The sequence below is a fragment of the Lytechinus variegatus genome, chromosome 6 (assembly GCF_018143015.1).
Source record: "Lytechinus variegatus isolate NC3 chromosome 6, Lvar_3.0, whole genome shotgun sequence".
In the NCBI taxonomy this organism is placed as follows: Eukaryota; Metazoa; Echinodermata; class Echinoidea; order Temnopleuroida; family Toxopneustidae; genus Lytechinus; species Lytechinus variegatus.
The window spans coordinates 11,384,182-11,402,319 of record NC_054745.1 but is presented as its reverse complement, the minus strand read 5'-3'; the positions used below and the strand labels follow the sequence as shown (position 1 = coordinate 11,402,319).

General features: G+C 38.5%; 1 protein-coding gene across 1 annotated transcript; it reads left to right on the top strand.

Moving 5' to 3' along the window:
* The first annotated feature begins 2,204 nt into the window (after window positions 1–2,204).
* On the top strand, window positions 2,205–17,012 carry LOC121416997 (zinc finger protein 91-like). Its single transcript, XM_041610537.1, has 3 exons — window positions 2,205–2,291; window positions 2,419–2,652; window positions 10,349–17,012. The coding sequence occupies exon 3, from the start codon at window positions 10,372–10,374 to the stop codon at window positions 15,562–15,564; it is 5,193 nt and encodes a 1,730-aa protein (XP_041466471.1). The 5' UTR covers window positions 2,205–2,291; window positions 2,419–2,652; window positions 10,349–10,371; the 3' UTR covers window positions 15,565–17,012.
* The last annotated feature ends 1,126 nt before the right edge of the window (window positions 17,013–18,138 follow it).

The window sequence follows — 18,138 nt, the reverse complement described above, 5'->3', positions numbered from 1 at the left end:
TTCTTGCTCGCTCACTCTCTCGGGTGTATGAGCCAGGTGCGTAGCCAGGGGGGCGGTGGGGGCGGTCGCCCCCCCCCCCCAAAAAAAAAAAACGTCCCCAAAAAGAAAAAAAAAGGAAAAAAGAGAGGAGAAAAGGAAAAGGGAAGGGAGGAAAGGGAAGAAAGGTAGCTTTGTGTTTTTTTTCTTTTTATTCTTTATTTTTTTCTCAAAAGAGAAACTCCTTCACTCTTCTTGCTCTAAAATCACATATGAATTTTGCTTCCGCGCTGCGCGCGGTTAAATGACAATATTGAAGTTCTCCATTGTTCCCCTACCTTTTCTCTAACCCTGTTTTTCCACGTCAGCTATGTGCTTCTTGCCAGTTAAAGTTAAAATTGTATACATTAGGGCATGAATTTGAGTAAGGTTAGGCCGAAGTAAATATATGAAGTTATCTTTTTTTTTTCAATTGATCGCGCAACTTCTGGTCTGGTCGGCTCCGAGCGGGTAAAATCTTTATATCAGTTTCTGCCGTCACCTCCATAAAGTCAGCTCAGTCCTCCCGCTTTTCAGCTCATTACTATAAACAACCATAATTTGGGGGCAAATTAACAGGTTCCTAATTCAAAAAGAGGAAGGTATGGAATTCGTGTCGTATAAAAAAAAGTACAATATTTTTTTATCAAATTGTATTAAACTTCATGTCATTTCCCTGTATACATTCATCTCCTGTCCTGTTTTGCGCCCTCAGTTTGAAATTTTGAATGACACTTAAGTTTCTTTATATTCAAAATGAAGCGCTTCAGGATAAGTAAAAAAAAATAATCATCCTTTATTATATAGATAGATAATTTCAATAAATCACAGAAGTTTCAACTTCATGCGCACTATTTTCCTTGTAATGAAGTTCAATAATCTTAGAAAATCAATTGAATTAGAGACGATTGGGTATTAGAGATATCTACATTTGATGAAACGTCCGCCCTTTGAAAATTCAGAGTTTCATTGCTCTGCGCGGGGAGGAATATCTTCCTTTACCAATCTCCTCCTCTGTTTTGCGAGTTAAAAATATGCACTGATGCTAAATTGTTTGTAATCAAATCTGATCTTTCCAAAGAAAGTTTCAATATATATTTGAGAATACCCTTTTCTCGGGACCCTTTTTATGGCAAGAAAAATTGATAAAACACTTAAGCTTCCGCGCTTCGCGCGGAGTTATTATCATTTTAATACATGTATTTTGTGCGTTCACAATTACTTTTGAAAACAAGGTTCAAAATCGCAATATAGTCAACCGAATTGGAGGTACTAGAGACAAGAGAAACGGCTCCTTTTCATTTTAATTTAAAACTGGACAGGTCCTTCTGAAAGGAAATATGGACAGTGTCCATATTTCCTTTGGACCAGTCTAACGAGTGTTCATTGGACACTGAATACCTTTGTAGGAACAATTTTTTCTTGGGTAAAAGGGTGGCCTCCATCACTTTCAAGCTCCAAGCTTAAGCACCAGTCTGCAGAATAAGTCGTTTAAAGAAAGAACAAATCATTCCGAAATAGATCTACAATAAACATATAGCATGATTAGGAAGAGAGGGAAAGGAAATAAAATATGACAAAAGCAGGAAATAAAATAAGAATGGACTTGGCAAAAAGTGAAATTAGAAAACAAAGAAAAGGAAAAGAACCCCCCCCCCCAAGAAAAAGTGCTTAATAACACGCTGCCGAGGATTGAAAGAGCGGGGGGAGGGGGGAATGGACTGCATATACAACATTTTTATGCAAAAAAGCTAACGGGGGCCACTCTGCCCCAGTCCCCAGATATCAAGCATTGAGGGGCTCTTCAACCCCCCCCCTTTAGGGACCATTCCTACATTAAGGCACTGGGCAGGCGTACAGGCGGGGGGGGGGTGGTCTGATCGTTTCACACAAAAGGGGAAATAAAAGTAATTATTGGGTGCAATGTAATGAAATAAATGGAAACAATGAAATACAGTGTATTTTGTTTTGCTGAATATAATTGAAAAATCTTTCACATAATTAGAATTAGATTTTATTAGGCATATGTTTTTTTCAGGCTCGCTTTGCTCGCTGGCGACTTTTTACACAATTCCCCACATTACTATGTTGTGCCCCCTCAAAATGAGCATATTATTCGGCTCCATTATACCCGCGAGCATCATTTTGTATAGCGCCATCATCTTTATAATCGTTCGCCATATGCCAACGCAACAAAGCATTGATCCCTGAGCGCGAGCTAGCACTGCATCTGGCACATGAAAGTTGACTTCCAAAGCCAAGTAATCAGCCTTCAGGTGCGTTCTTTATTTATCATTTAAAATGACACCCGGTAATCTAATTATGAATGAATCGTTACAATAGAATTGAATAATGGTACTCTTTTGTTTCTATTGTCATGATGATGTTTTCTTTATTTTTTAGGTACGACTCGATTCGACTCCACCGTATGGACTATGGCGTGACGAGGTTCCCGAAGTTCCTGCAGAGCAGCGGTGCGGTGCACATTGCATTGGCTGCGCCGTAAAAGTTAATTGGGCCTACAGTCTGAACAGAGATGCTGGCGCTGGATCTGTGTTGGTTTTTAGAGAAGGCTTTACCTTATGACTGTGTATCGTCCAGTCCTGCCAGTTGTCAATAAATGCTGAATTGTCACCGGTAAGCCTGAACTAAACTTCAGTTCAATTTAATATCATAAAAATAACTGATGCATGAAAGCCATGATTGAAAAGATGATGACATGACAATTTTAAATTATAATAGGCCCGCCTAGCCATAGGCCTACATAATATATTTTTTTTGGAGGGGGGGGGGGGGCATTTCAACCTGTAAGTATAAAAAATGATAGAGGCCTGTACTATACTTGTTCTTGGAGAGGAGGGGGTGGGTTGTTTGGTTGGTTTGGTTGGGTTCATCCCCCCTGTCAAACTCAAAGGCAAGAAAAGGGGAAGTAAAATTAGACTGCTGGCAGCCGTCTGTTTCGAGGAGTTTTTAAAAAACATTTTTAATTTTTTTAAATTTTTCCTTGTACACAGACGGCTCGCTATCGTGCTGCCACCATTTGGGGGTTAACAAGGCAAAATCCCCCCGACGGGGCTTGTCAATTTTTGTATTTCATAAAAATATATAAAAAGAACTACCGGTACCAAAATACAGATTATTATACCGTTTTGGCCTCAAATGCACCAAAACGCGGAAAAATAAACTTAAAAGTGGTAAGAACAGTGACTTACCTTGGCTGTCACGCAACTGCACTTCCCTGTTTTATCCAAACTTAAAGGACAAGTCCACCACAACAAAAATTGATTTGAAAAAAGGAGAAAAATCCAACAAGCAAAAAACTGAAAATTTCATCAAAATCGTATGTACAATAATTTCAAAGTTTCGCTTAATTTCACAATATAGTTTTATGCACATACTGGTCGGTGTGCAAATTGGCAGACTGATGACATCACCCACTCACTATTTCTTTTGTATATTATCATATGAAATATGAAATATTCTAATTTTCTCCTCCTTGTCAAGTGAAACAAAGTTTTATTTCTCCCTGAACATGTGCAATTATCATTATTTTAACAGTTTATGGTTAAGTTAAGTTGGTCCTTCTTGTCAAATCCGTGAAAATTGAAATATTGTATTATTCAAGCAATAAGAAATATCGACTCTCTCATTTGCATATCGCTGAGTTGCGCATTGAACTATTTTGTGAAAAATAAGCGAAAATTTTGATGAAATTTCCAGCGTTATGTTCATTTGATTTTTCTCTATTGATTCAAATCAACAATTTTCTGGGGTGGACTTGACCTTTAATACATAAGCGTATGGCCATTGAGTTCCCTGTACAGATCAAGCTAGAACTTCGGTCTCTGTATTTGGTGAGTGGAGCCAACGGAGTTCAGTGTAACAACAAACATAACCGAGACCAAAGCTTTTGGTCTAAAGTAAAATGAGCTTTGTCTTTGAGGAGAAAATCAAGAGCAGAGAGAAGAGAAATGAGACAAGTATAGAGGAAAGAAAAAAGAGAAGAGAGTGGGAGCAAAGAGAAAAGAAATAATTAAGGGGTCCGTTTCATAAAGCTGTTTTTAAGTTAAGAGTGACTTTAAGAATGATTGGTGATCCTTTCGTGTGGTAAATGATATATTCATTGGCGATGGTTAAGAAAGGATCACCAGTCGTTCTTAAAGTCACTCTTAACTTACGAACAGCTTTATGAAACAGCCCCCTGGCCTGTTCAACACCAATTTTTCATAAAGCCTGTATGTAGGCCTAATTGATTTATTTTGTAAAGTTATCGACAGGAAAACTATGGAAGGAGTATTTTGTTAGGTACATATTTAGTCCGTCCGTTACGAGTTGGGCCAGTTTTGTGTGACATGTGTTCGCGACATGAAAATTGCATAATTTTTCATTTGAACCTTTGTACCTTTGACATTCATACCCATTGTACATATAAAAGTATAGATTTTTGATAGGAAATTGAAAATGGCACAGGGTGTATGCATTAGAAGTTATGGAACAAAATATCTTGGCAAAAAATACCAAACTTTGAGCCAAAGAAAAAGAAGTATTGGTGTGCCCAACAACTTTAAAATTGCCATTTTTGAATTCCTCAACCGGTGCTTTTCGTATATAGCATTATAGGCCCAAATTCACAAAGGTGGTTTTGAAAACCCACGGTTGAGTCCATGGTTTATGCAGATTTCCTGCATAAATTACGCTTAATATACCGCATATCGGGTATGTGTATAAAACATGTCCAATGCTGATGCGCGCTTTTGTCATAGTGCGCCTAATTGACGCCTTTACCATGGTTAGATACGCTACTTTATTCATGAGTCCACTGTTTGAAGAGTGGAACTCATGAATAAAAACAGCTAATGGACATGATGTACAACCTGATGTATAGACTTTCATATTTTACATCCTATTTTGATGAAATTCTCAGTGTTGTGCTTTTGTTCTTTTTATTCTAATCAACTTTTTGTTGGGGTGGACTTGTCCTTGAAAGAAGATGTTTTTCGCAAATATCTGTAAACCAAAAGTAGAGGAATAAAAGCAATATAATAGTAATAAAATATAGCCAATTTTTATAAAGCGATTTCCCAGAATGGCTCAAAGCGTGTTACAGCATATCATTACCTATTAGCTGACAATCACAATGTAATTCTAAACCTCAGGAGCTCATTTCTATGACACTGTGTACAGGCCTTGTTATACAGTGTATATCATGGTGGTCTATGCATATGCAGTGTAGTATATACAGTATAGCCCCGTATAGCCCCTATTGATAAATGAATTCCCTTTTATTTGATAAGACCCAGTTAAGAGTAATATAAGCAATATAGTATGAAGCTGCTTACTACTGTTCAACTGGTATTATCTAATATCCAAGAACCACAAGACAATGACACCTACTTTGTGGCTGAAAAGGGGGTCTAAGAATTTATAAATTTTAATAAAATCACCTTATAACTCTACAAATAATGGTTTAAAAATAATAATTTTAGGAAAAACAAATTGCCTGCCCACCAAAACATACGAACACACCAAAACCAGAGAAAAAGACCACCAAATAAAGAAGTTGTGGTCAAAATTGCGATTTTGGGGGGTTTTGGCAACTATTTTGGATATTCGCCCTACACACTTTTTCTCTGACCCGAGACTAAAAATATTGTCATTTCATGTTGAGATACATAACAAGGAATAAAAACTGTTGCCATTAAAATAAGAAATAAAAGTATTTTTGACCCATGTATAGCTCACTCCTAATATGATCTTAGAATTGTATCATTTTGTAAAGATAGGTGTATTATTTCAAGCATCGTGATTAGCCAATACCCGTCTTATGACATTCATCTTTTGGTGCACTGCACGGCAGTGCAAAAGGTTCGCAACGAAAATTGATATTGCACGTTCGAGCAAACCAGTGCGGGAGAAGTCCAACAAAACTGTACTGTAACTTTTTTAAAATTTGTTTCTGTGTTGCTATTTTATAAAACAAATAATGCACTTGCTCGGTCATGCGTTAAAGAGAAAACTCGGTTTCTTCAGATGATGCACACTGGGCACTCGCCGCAAGCTGCTCGTGCACAGTGCGGCACCTATCTAAAGAAACCTCGCGTGCTCTGCGTTTCCACTAACGCACTCAGCTGCATGCATTATCTGTATAAAAATAAGCATTTTACATGTAAAACACTCAAAATCATACAAGAAAATAAAAATCTTAACCCTATCTAGGCCGGGGTATTTTGGGAGTTCATATGGCTGGGGGGGGGGCTCCCAGGCCCCCCTTAAGATCTCGGCCGTCGAACGCGCAATCGCGCCGAAAATTGGCACGCTGGTTGCCTGGGACATAATCTACAAGAATGTATAGTACTTTATTTCATGCAAATCGCTATCAAGCTAATTTATGCATAATTAGTATGCAAAATCATACTTTTTCCTCTAACTCCCTAAATAAAGCTCCAAATGTACTCATTTTTGGTATAGAAACTCTTTGTGGTGTTCTTAGCAAGTGTACATGAAAATATTGCAATATCAAATAATTTTCTTATGTATTATATTGTTTTTTGCAATTTCTTATGTATTTCCTTGTTTTTTTACCTTCTGTTTTTCATTGTTTTTTCAATGAAATTTGTTGGGGACTTTTCTGTGATCATAAAAAGCATAAAATAAATACATTTAGACCAGCAAAACTAAAAATAATCATGCATAAATGAATTTGGTTGAAAACACCATTTGCATTGACTTTGTACACGAAATCATGTTTTTGAGCAATTTTCGGTCTGACATGCACTTACATGTTGCGTAATTTCGGAACCACGTACCCGGGTGACGCAAAAGTGGTCTCAAAAGTTGCGCAAGACTTGAAAGTAAAAAGTCAGGGAGCGATACAGTCAAAACTTTTTGCGCAGCAAAAATATCGTGCGAATTGTTGAGGGGGGTCTCGGAGGCCCCCCCCCTGGCCTACATGTAGATAGGGTTAAACCAACTATCAACACATGAATTCGTAATAAATAAATTAAAAACATAAGAAATGCATTATCTAGCATCAAACTACATGTAGTATTTATGTGACCCATCTGAATTTAGCCGTGATCAAAATGATTGTATTAGATTCTGGTGTATGTAATCAAACAACTTAACATTAATAGAGAGAGTAATTTTGTATATCATTTTATAATCAAGTAAACATTTCATTATGGTTTAAAGGTGTGATCTCCATGCCGTTCAAAGTAAATACAGTAGTCTAGGTTGGATGAAAGTCACAAGGCAATTGTCCACAGTCCTCATCAAAAGACGTCATGATCCTTTTTTCAAGAACGTAAAAGTTATCTTTCCCGCAAAGATCTATTCCATAAATTTTTGGTACAATAGCATCTTCAGTGCTTTATTTGTTGAGCAAGCTGCGACCCACCTCTTGAATTTCTTTGGTAGTTCAAATAGGTCTACTGTACAGTGTAATTCCATCAAGAATTGTCAAGTGGATAAGTCTTCGGACGTTAAAACAGAGGGTCGTGGGTTCGAATCCCAGCCATGGCATATTTTCCTTCAGCAAGAAACTGATCCACAATGTGCTGCACTCAACCCAGGGCTCCGTAACACAAAAATTAGCGATCAATCGCTAAATGAACTGACCAATCAATATCAATGTTACACACGCATTAGGTTTGAAATACTGACCAGGGACCAATCAGTGCGGTTCTTTCATATTTGCGATTCATCGCAAACCCTGTGTTACGAGCCCAGGTGAGGTAAATAGGTACCGGTAGGAAGTAAAATCCTTAAAAAGCTGTGTGCGCTACGAACGCCTAGCTTAGCCGGGTAATATAGGAGCGCCTTGAGCACCTAACAAGGTGGATACATGTATGTGCGCAATATAAATACCCTATAGTATTATTATTATTATTACCAAATAGGTCCATGGTCAAACCCTGGTGGGGTCACTCAATATTACTTGGGGACCGCATGACCGTTAACAAAATCGCGGGAAAAGGGGTCAATTTCACGGAACGTCCGCGGACAGAACACTCCTCGAAGTAGTGAAAATAGGGTTGCTCACCGTCCTCGATCTGATGGAAATAGGGGTCAGGAAAAAGGGAGAACGATCACGGGAAGTAAAATCTGTAGCCAAGTCACCAGCCGCAGAGGGCGCGCGCATGATGCTCTGTATCTTAATATGGACAACTCTACATTTATTTTAACAAAGAATTCTACTTTTCTTATTTTTCAAGAAAAATAAAGTTCTTTTGGATTATTGTATCAGTATGACATGGCTCTTGGTCATCTTTGAGGCCTGAGCACTCTAACGCATGTGTTGCAATTTCCTCTAATGAGGAAAGGGTATAAATGCCCTGTCCTTGAAATACGGTAAATAGGGGTAAGTTTGCGAAATGGGAAAAAGTTTCCTTACAATCTTTTAATTAGGGGTGTTTCAAGGTACCATTTTACCGCAATTTTGTCCTTGTTTTGCGTGAAAATAGGGGGGTAAATTTCAGAAAATGTCCTTGAAATTGACTGCAATAGGGGGTTTCTTGCATTTGTGGTAACGGTCATACGTGTCCCCCTCTGCCGGCGAGTGACGCCACCGGGGGTCAAACCAACATATTTTTGGTGATTCCAATGCTAAACAGAGAAGGATGTCAAAGGAATCTGTTGGGGACTACCATATCATGAGCATTCATTGCTGAATGAAGTCTCTAAATTGATTAATTAATAGCAGCCCTATAATTTCAAGCAAAATTGTTTCATCAAACTTGATTTTCAGTGTACAAAAAAAGTATGCAATTTTTTTCAATTTCATGAAGACATAAAATCTGATTGTCCTTTCGTCAAACTTGCTGTAACTCTCAACCATCGCCTTGATGCTGAAATCACAATTTTTACTGTTTATATTGTTTGTTAATTGATTATACTGTTTAAACAACCCTTTCTGATTACTAACATCAGACCTTCATTTTTGAGGAGCGCGATCGCGCCGGCGCTCCTACCGCGCTCCTTAAAAAAATGGGGAGAGCAAAAAATCGCGCTCCTCAAAAAAAAAAAAAAAAAATTGAAAAAATTTCACATTTCACATCTTTAAATCCATGAAATAGCCTTCTTTTTTCCATAATTCCTTGAAATTACTTTGATTTAGTTGAAATCTATCAGAAAAATGAAGAATATTCATCTCTTTCCTGACTCTGATTTTAATTTAATCTCTGTAAATATTGCAGTCCCATGTAGTCCCATATGTAGATTTTCATGGCAACACCATGGAAGTCTACATGTGGGACTACAATATTTACCGAGGTAAGTTCAAATCAGAGTCGGGAAAGTGGTGAATATTCTTCATTTTTCTGATAGTTTTCAACTATAAAAATCAAAGTAATTTCAAGGAATTATGGGAAAAAGAAGGCCATTTCATGGATTTAAAGATGTAAAATGTGAAATTTTTGCAATTTTTTTTTTTTTAGCAGGAGCGCGTACGAGATCTTGTAAACATATTGACGTGACCCAGGCCTAGTTTCACCACAGATTAATTAATAGCACATCTATTGCATACAATGTTAAGAAAAATCTACAATTTATCATACATGTATTGTAATGAATTGATTTGAGCTCCTCACAGAGAGCGATTCTGAGGAGCTCAATTGAGCTCCTCAAAAAAATCAGGAGAGCGATTTATTGAGCTCCAAGAAATTATAAACGTGAAGGCCTGTAACATCTTCCTGTAAGCAACCATATCAAGAGTGTTTACACATTGCTTATTAGGAAATGACACTTTGCTTGCATACAGCCAGGTATATTGCCAGGTATATTGCTATTAAATAAGATGGATTATTAAAATAATTAATTATAAAGCTTAATTACACTTTGAAATTATTAATGAGTTACAATTAATCTATTACATGTAAACTACTATCATCATTAATCAATAAAAGTTAGCATGGACTGGTGAGTGTTGTCTGTGTATGCTTCAAGGATAATTTGCTCCTCCTTATCATCCTCCACCCTGCATATATTGTTCATTAATCAATAATTAAAAGGGGAAACAACATTACTTTCAATTTTTTTGGGTATGACTGCATTGCTCTCATCATTAGCTTTGTTTTGACGAATGTCATACATGTATCTAACATATTGTCCCATACGTAACGCTTCTTGAATTAACTTTTTACTAAAAAGTAAAATATTGAAACTTTTTGTTGTATATTACTTTCATACTCAATGAATTAGAACGTCCTAGAGATACAACAATACAAAGTGATATTTTACCAGTTGAGCAGTGTTAGGATATTTTGTTGTATGAATAATGTTAATCAGTTCCAATTCTTTATTTTCATTTCTCTTTTTTTTCCCCTTCAATTTCCAGGATGAAGCAGCAATTGAAACGGGATGGATCGGTTTATAAAGCAGGAACCAGTGTATCAAGAAGAAGGATATAACGGAGGGAGTGGATCTCATTCCTTGTTTCCCACCATTGTCAAGACAGAAGATGGAACTCCTACTTCAGAAGCCAGCCGAGATGGACCAGGACTGCCCGCTGTTCCTGAGTCGTCTAGGTCTTTGGAAGATGAAGAACCTGAAGAGGGTTTGTCTGACGAGGGTATCGGTCGGTCACCTGCCGCTTCTGAATCTGTCGTTCAGTCAACCTCAGAGGAAGAGGCAGGGATGTCTTCGACAAATGCCACGGATCCGAGGAAGAATCTATTACTGAATAGTCTGGAGAAGCCCTTGTTTGAGTGCGACGTCTGTGGCATGGTCTTCACGCAAGAGCACCACCGCTCCCGCCATATGAGGAAACACATGTTTGTCTGTCGGTTTTGCTCTCGGGAATTCCCCTCAGACCTTGCGTTGCTGAAGCATGAAGAAATACATGAAGAGGGGAAGGAATATGTCTGTGAAGAATGCAACATTGTCTTTGGTAGTCGTGATTCGCTTGAGACCCACTATGCCGAACACGTGTACGCGTGCACCCATTGCCGAAAGACCTTCACCAATGAGTTGGCGCTGTCAAACCATGAGCAAGGCCATGGAGGTTCGAACATAAGCTGTGAAGAGTGCGGGAAGATATTCACCCGATTGAGCAACCTGAAAGTTCATCAAAATAAGCATTGCATTGGAAAAAAAACAGTAGACATCCAGAGTAAAGCATTGCTTGATAGTAGCAATGACAAGAAAACTTTGAACTCTTCCTTGGGAAAATCTAAACCTAACCTTGCGGCTGGGAAATTCATTGGTTTTGAGCGGGACAGGGATATGTACTTCCATTGTTCAGAGTGTCCAAAGGCTTTCGGTAATGAAGCTGACTTTGTACAACATCAGCTCGTTCATCAAGTAGATGGTCGCTTACTCAGCCCTGATACTTCAACCAATGCATTTGAGTGTAAAGAGTGTGCGAAATCGTACCCTACCATAGAAGCATTGCAAAGTCATTACCTGAAACACAAATACCCCTGTGACCTTTGCGATAGGACCTTCACAAATATAAAAAAGTTCAAGGTTCACCGGAATAGCCATAACCTAATCTTCCGGTGCCTGCATTGTGAGCGAGAGTACAAGAAGCAGCACTACCTGAGGGCACACATCCTGAAAGAGCATAATGGTGGTTCGAAAGATAAAGCTCCGGAGACTGGAATAAGTTCAACCAAGGCTCTCCCCAGAGTCCCAAGTGACGAAAAGGAAGAACTCTGTGAGCAGTCAAAATCTCATAGATTGCTGCAACATGCTGAGAAACCAGGCTCGCAGCCAAGCATTAGAGATCGTCAATCTATTGACTTTAGAAAACATTGTGAAAGAGTCCCCAGTGACGACAAGGGAGAACTCTGTGAGCAGTCAAAATCTCATAGATTGCTGCAACATCCTGAAAAACCAGCCTTGCAGCCAAGCTCTAGAGATCCTCAAGATTCTACTGATTTTAGAAAACGTTGTGAAATGAGTAAGAGTGAACCATACAGGAAGGAAAACAAGCCTCATAAACCGCAAGACAGCACAGCAGAAAGGCCATTAATCTACACCTGTAGGATATTCCAGTGCAACGTTTGTTCAAAGACATTTGCTCGTGAGAGTGATCTTTGTCGACATACTAAACTAAAACATCAAGTGCTGATCAAGGAAACGGAGTTTGCACCAACTAAGAAGTCACGTTCGAAGCGAGTCCGTTGCCCAAGCTGTCCAAAAGTATATGAAAATAAGTCTTCCTTATATAGGCATATTAAGAAAGGTAAACACATGGTCGCCTCTTTAAAGGCCTTTGATGCAAAGAGTGATTCTGTAGCGGAAGTGCCTCCAAAGCCTTTCAGATGTACAAAATGTCCAAAGGCATACTCAAAGAACTATCGTTTGACAGAACATTTAAAACGCTGTCATCTGAGCGAGTGGAAGAGGCGACAATCAATTAAACGTTTGACTTTAAAAAAGAAGTCAAATGCCTTTGAGGAGGTGAAATTGAAGGAATTATCCTGTAGGATTTGTACGAAATCGTTCCCTAGAATGTTTGATCTGACACAGCACATGAACAGCAAGCATCCCTCTCACAAGGTCCTCAGTGGCAAGAAAATACCCAAACCAGGTCACCATGATCACTCGAGACTTGGTGATCATGCTAAGCTCATACAAGACAACTTGCCAGGTACTGAAACCAGCACAGATTTCCCATGCAAGTTCTGTTCTAAAGTGTTTGTTCTTCAGCGTAATCTTAGTCAACACATGGCACTGATCCATCCAAGGTTGTTCAAGTGTACCAAATGTCCAAAGGCCTATGTGAGGAGAAAGCATTTAAGTGAGCACATCAAAATTAAGCATCCAGTCGAGTGGAGCAGGAGACAGTCTCTGAAATTGCCACATTCCGATTTGAGGTTGAGCTGCAAGGTTTGTTCAAAGATATTTTCAAGTAAATATGCCCTTACTATCCATATGAAACTTGGAAAGCATGATAACAACAGTGTAATCCGATGCAGCATATGTTCACGTGTCTTTAAACAGAAGAGGTACCTTTTACGCCACATCAAGCAATATCACCCAGAGGCTAAACTGAACACTGTTAAATCAAACGGAGCCATGAGTTCTAATAGTTCAAATCAACAGCATCATACACTTCCTAAGGAGGTAAAAAGCAAGGATGATCAGTCCGCAAGGACTTCAAATTCTGTCTGGAGTTGTAAGATCTGTTCAAAGACATTCTCAGGGAAGTATACTCTGGACATTCACATGAAATTAGGAAAACACAAAAGTAGTGCAACTCAGAGCAGAGTAGGTTCAAAGAAGGGGGTGTGGCCAAATAGTCACAGGAGAGGACCTGAGGGTGTCAATTTAAATGAATTCAGTTGCCCAAGATGCCCAAATGCATATTCTTCAAAGGCCAACGTCAAAAGGCACTTTGAAAAGAAACATCCAGGCAGCGATTGGGATATTGTCACCTCCTCAGTACTTTGGTATAAGTGCAAGACATGTTCTCAATCCTTTTCAAACAGACTAGACCTCTGGAAACACAACCTTCAGGAGCATCCTGAGCCGCAGGTCTGCAGGATTTGTAAAACAGAATTTGATAGAAAGTCAGACCTCTCCAGACACATGCGTATCGGAAAGCATGTCAAACCTGACCAGCCAGGGAAAATGTTCAAGAACTCTCCAGGACCAGAAAGGGAAAAGAGTTACAAATGCAGAAGTTGTTCAGCAGTATACAATACATACTCTGGATTGTATAAGCACACCAGAGCAAAGCATCCAGATATCAGGACACCAATTCTTGACCCATCTTCTACAGGTTCAGTATACAGGTGCAAGGTATGTGTGAAGACATATTCCAGGAAGTGCGATGCGAATAGACACTTTATCCTCAAGCACAGATCGGGCGTCTTTAGGGATGATACCAAGCTGAATAATTTCTGCCAGAAATGCAACAAAGTCTTTGCGAAGCCTGGATACTTGGCTGAACACATGAGACAAAAGCACCAGAAAAACAATACACCATCTGAATACAAGTGTACAAAGTGTGATAAAGTATTTACTAAAAGATCTTACTTAATGAGGCATGTGAATAAACAGCACGCATTATCAGAAAAAGTTCCTCTCAACACAAACCTGTCAGTGTCTCAGTATCAACCCTACCATTGTACCCTGTGTCCTCGCGTGTGCACCAGAAAAAGTTGTTTGTTGCAGCACATGACTTTCAAACATCCAATGAATCAATGTAAAACGTGTCTGAAGTTCTTGCCATCCATACGTTCCTTGAGGGCACACGTTAAGAACAGACATCCAGAGGTACCCAGCCAAGAAACCAGTCAGTCCATGAAGAAGATGGATCAGAAATACCAGATTCAAAGAAAGAAGTCCAGTCAAGCTCAAGAGAAGCGACCCTTGGATGCTTCATCAGAGGTTTACCAATGTCCTCAATGCCCGAAGAAGTTCACTTCTGGATTTAGCTTGACGACACATATTAAGTTGGGAAAGCACATTAGGTCCAAGAATCAGAAGGAACATGAGGACTCAAATTCCCAAGAAGGGAGTCTCGAGACGCCCTTTTTTCTCTGTGAAAAGTGCCCTCGACTATTTCCTAGGAAGTGTGAACTAACTGTGCACTTGAAAATGTGCCATCGGGTGGAGGGCCAAGAACATACCTATTTCCAGTGTCCCAAGTGCCCAATTTCATTTGCGTCTATGTGGAAGTTACAAGAGCACATGACACGTGATCATCCGAGCCTGACTGGTATCACACTGGCCAATGTGGAAATGTCCACTGCTGGCAAATGTCCTCGATGTTCCAAGTCATTCCTTAAGCAGGAGGACTACTCAAAACATGTTAGTGAGTGTAAGCAACTGTGTCAGAGCAGGTCCGGTTCACCTGAGAATTCTTCAGATTCAAAATTGTTCAGGTGCAGCGAGTGCACAAGGTCCTTCAGGAAGAAAAGCTCTCTTGAAAAGCACATGGACTCTGAACATTTGCAAAGTGAGAGTCCAGATGCAACAGACCAAGAAGCCTCAGAGGCAGCGTCTGACGAAGCAGGTTCAGACTCTGATGCTGGTTCGACACATGGCAATGCAGAAGACACATCTGGGCAATCATCATCATCGGATGAAGGACGCCACTCGAGAATTGAATGGAAATGCTCCGAATGTGGCAAAGAGTTTTCAAGCAGGCCCGACCTAAGGAGACACGAGGATACCCATGTCTTTATGTGTTTTTGTTGCAACCGATTCTTTACAAACCGCAAGAGCTTGGACGAACATGACTGTCCGCAAAAGAAACGTGACTCTCCGCAGAAGAAACGTGACCCTGCAAAAATAGAGTGTGGTGTATCCCCACGAGGTGATTCACATCGCTCAAAACCAAAGAAGGTTTGTCACAATTGTGGGCTTTGCGATAAATCCTTTTCGAGTATCAAAGAACTTGAGGCACATCAAGAGACGCATACTCTTGATGATGAGGATCAGGGCACTCTACCCACTAGCAATACCAGTACAGAAAAACCAAAGGAGTCAGAGAGTGCTTCAGCGATACCAGAAATTTTCCTTACCTGTAGAGTCTGCTTTAAAGTGTTCACATCAATAGAAGCAGTTCATAATCATGAGCGCTCACATTTTTCATGAAAAAAAATCTTCAAATATCAAAGGTTGCAGGAAAACCGATGTTATTTATAATTTAATTATTTTTTTTTTTGCATACTATTTTCATATGTATGGATGCTTTCCCCCCAATATGCATTTTTAATTGATTGAATGCCCCTTTAAAACAGGAAAGTACAAATGCATTTTTGTTGCTTTTTAGACATAATACATTTCAATCTGCATAAATTGCATAATCTTCTTAATCTGAGCCTCTTTTTTAGACCAAAATTATGTTACATAATATCTATATTCACAACTTTGAACTCCAATTTCACATGACATTGGTGGTCGATATGCTCCCAATTTCAAAAGTTCCAACCCTGCACAAGAGTTTTTGTGAAAGGTATTTCATCATATTTTTTACTCTTCATACTATTCCCTATTTGTTTGTCTGTATGCCCCCCATGCCTATTTTGATGATTGAATTTCCCTTCAAAACAGAAGTTCAATTACAATTTTAGTTTCTTCCCAGACAAAATACATTTCAATCTGCATTGGTCGATCATAAGTCGCATAATTATCCTAAGTCAGAGCTTTCTTCAAGACAAAAAATCGGGGGGGGGGAAGTCAAATATATTGCTGTACACATGCGTGACCCCAAAACTGATTTAAAGGGCCGCATGTGCACTCGTTAAGGGTATAAAAAAAACACTGATTTTCAAAAAAAAAATGTGTAGTTTTGAAAGACTGGTCAAGTGGTCAATCGCATGGTCAAATGCATTTAGGGTATATTTTTTGTCCAAAGCTTATTTTTTTAAGACTAGCCAAATTTGTTTATGGTATGTTTTTTCCCCTGGGTCATGTTCTGGTGACAACTTATTTAGGGGCCAAAATGTGTAAATAAACCCACAAAAAAACTTGTTTAGGGGTTTATTTTGCACACAGATAAAAACGTGTTTTAATAGTGAGTGTTTGGAAATAATTTGGCCACACGAGCAAAAAATATGTGTTCTCTCCTGCTTTGAAGTAAAAAAAATTCATTTAAGCCAAAGTCAAACATTGGCATCTTCACCCGGAGCACCAAACATGTTTTGAAGGTTTAAAGGGGAAGTTCGCCCTGACAAAAAAATGCTGCTTAAGTATTGAAGAAAGGCCATCAAGGATTAAAAAAGTTTAGAATTTTTATTTTTTTGAATTGCGACTTCACATGCAAGCAGCTTTCCCACGTATCATGTGGTAACAAATGTTGTGAAATGTCATTTTCTCAGAAAATTGACAATGGTTTTTATTTGTATATTCAGTATATAGACAAATAATTTCACACTTGCTCTCAAAAGAAATAAAAATATGAGTCATCATAAAACATTCATATTTAGAAATTTACACATTTTATTCAACATAACATATGTGGCATCACAAATTCCAAATATCAAATTCTAATAACTTAATCTTTTTATGGATATGCCTCAAACCTTCACCAATATTTATATTTTTTCTGGTATTTTTACAAAAAACTTTTTGTTAGTGTGTTATTCCTGTGCAATGAATATGGAGTGATAGGGCACTATTTGTAGGAAAATGAAAATTTTGAAACAAGATCAAAAAAGATTAAAAAAAATCAGAGAAACAGATCAACGAAAGTTTGAGAAAAATTGAATGAATAATAAGAAAGGTATGAGCATTTGAAGTTTGGATCATTATTTTAATGTAGATCCTCCAGTTGGCAATGCGACAAATATGTGGGATGTCACACGTGAACAACTTTCCCATTACTTATGTATATATTTCACTTAAATTGCCTTTTTTCTATTTGTAGATCATGTATTCTTTATAGGAGGGCATGTAATACAGATTTTCAAAGAATACATTATAGATAAAGAGTTTCTATCGCCATATTAAGAAAGAGGCATTTTGGGGGTATTTTATAGTCCATCACAGGAAGAGTTGTTCATATGTGACATCACACATCCTTGTCTCATTGCCGATGGGAGGATCCCCATGGCATAAGTGATCGCAGTATTCAAATGCTCATAACATTCTCATTATTTGTCCGATTTTTCTCGGAATTTCTTTGATCTTGTTCTTTGATTATTCTCTTACAGACAAACTCAAAAAACTTCCAAAGATTTCATTCCCCATTCAAAGTAGAATGTATTCAGGCTTCCCAGCATTCTGATTCAGGAGGAAAAAAAAATCAGGGGTTTATTTGATAAAACTGTGTACGATCTCTTCGTTCAGTCATTCCCGTATTTAGAACTTTATTTTTCTGAATATTTCATGGACATCAGTGCCCCGTCTTACAAAGAGTTACCGTTGATCCAATCAATCGTAAGTATATGGAAATCCATCAGTGTCATAATTTTTTCTATAGGAGGTTGGCACAATGTCCTTTGTAAACAAAGAGAAGCACAGTGAATTTTCAAGAAAACAATGAATGCCTGAATATACATCATATTTTGAACAAACGTGCATAATACATGTTGACACTGCTGGCCGTCCATAGTTGCAATTCATCGGATAAATCGGAACTCTTTGTAAGACGGGGCCCAGATCTTAAAAATACATGATTTGAAAAATAAGTGTGCTCCCATGAAGAGGTTAATTTTATATTTTTGA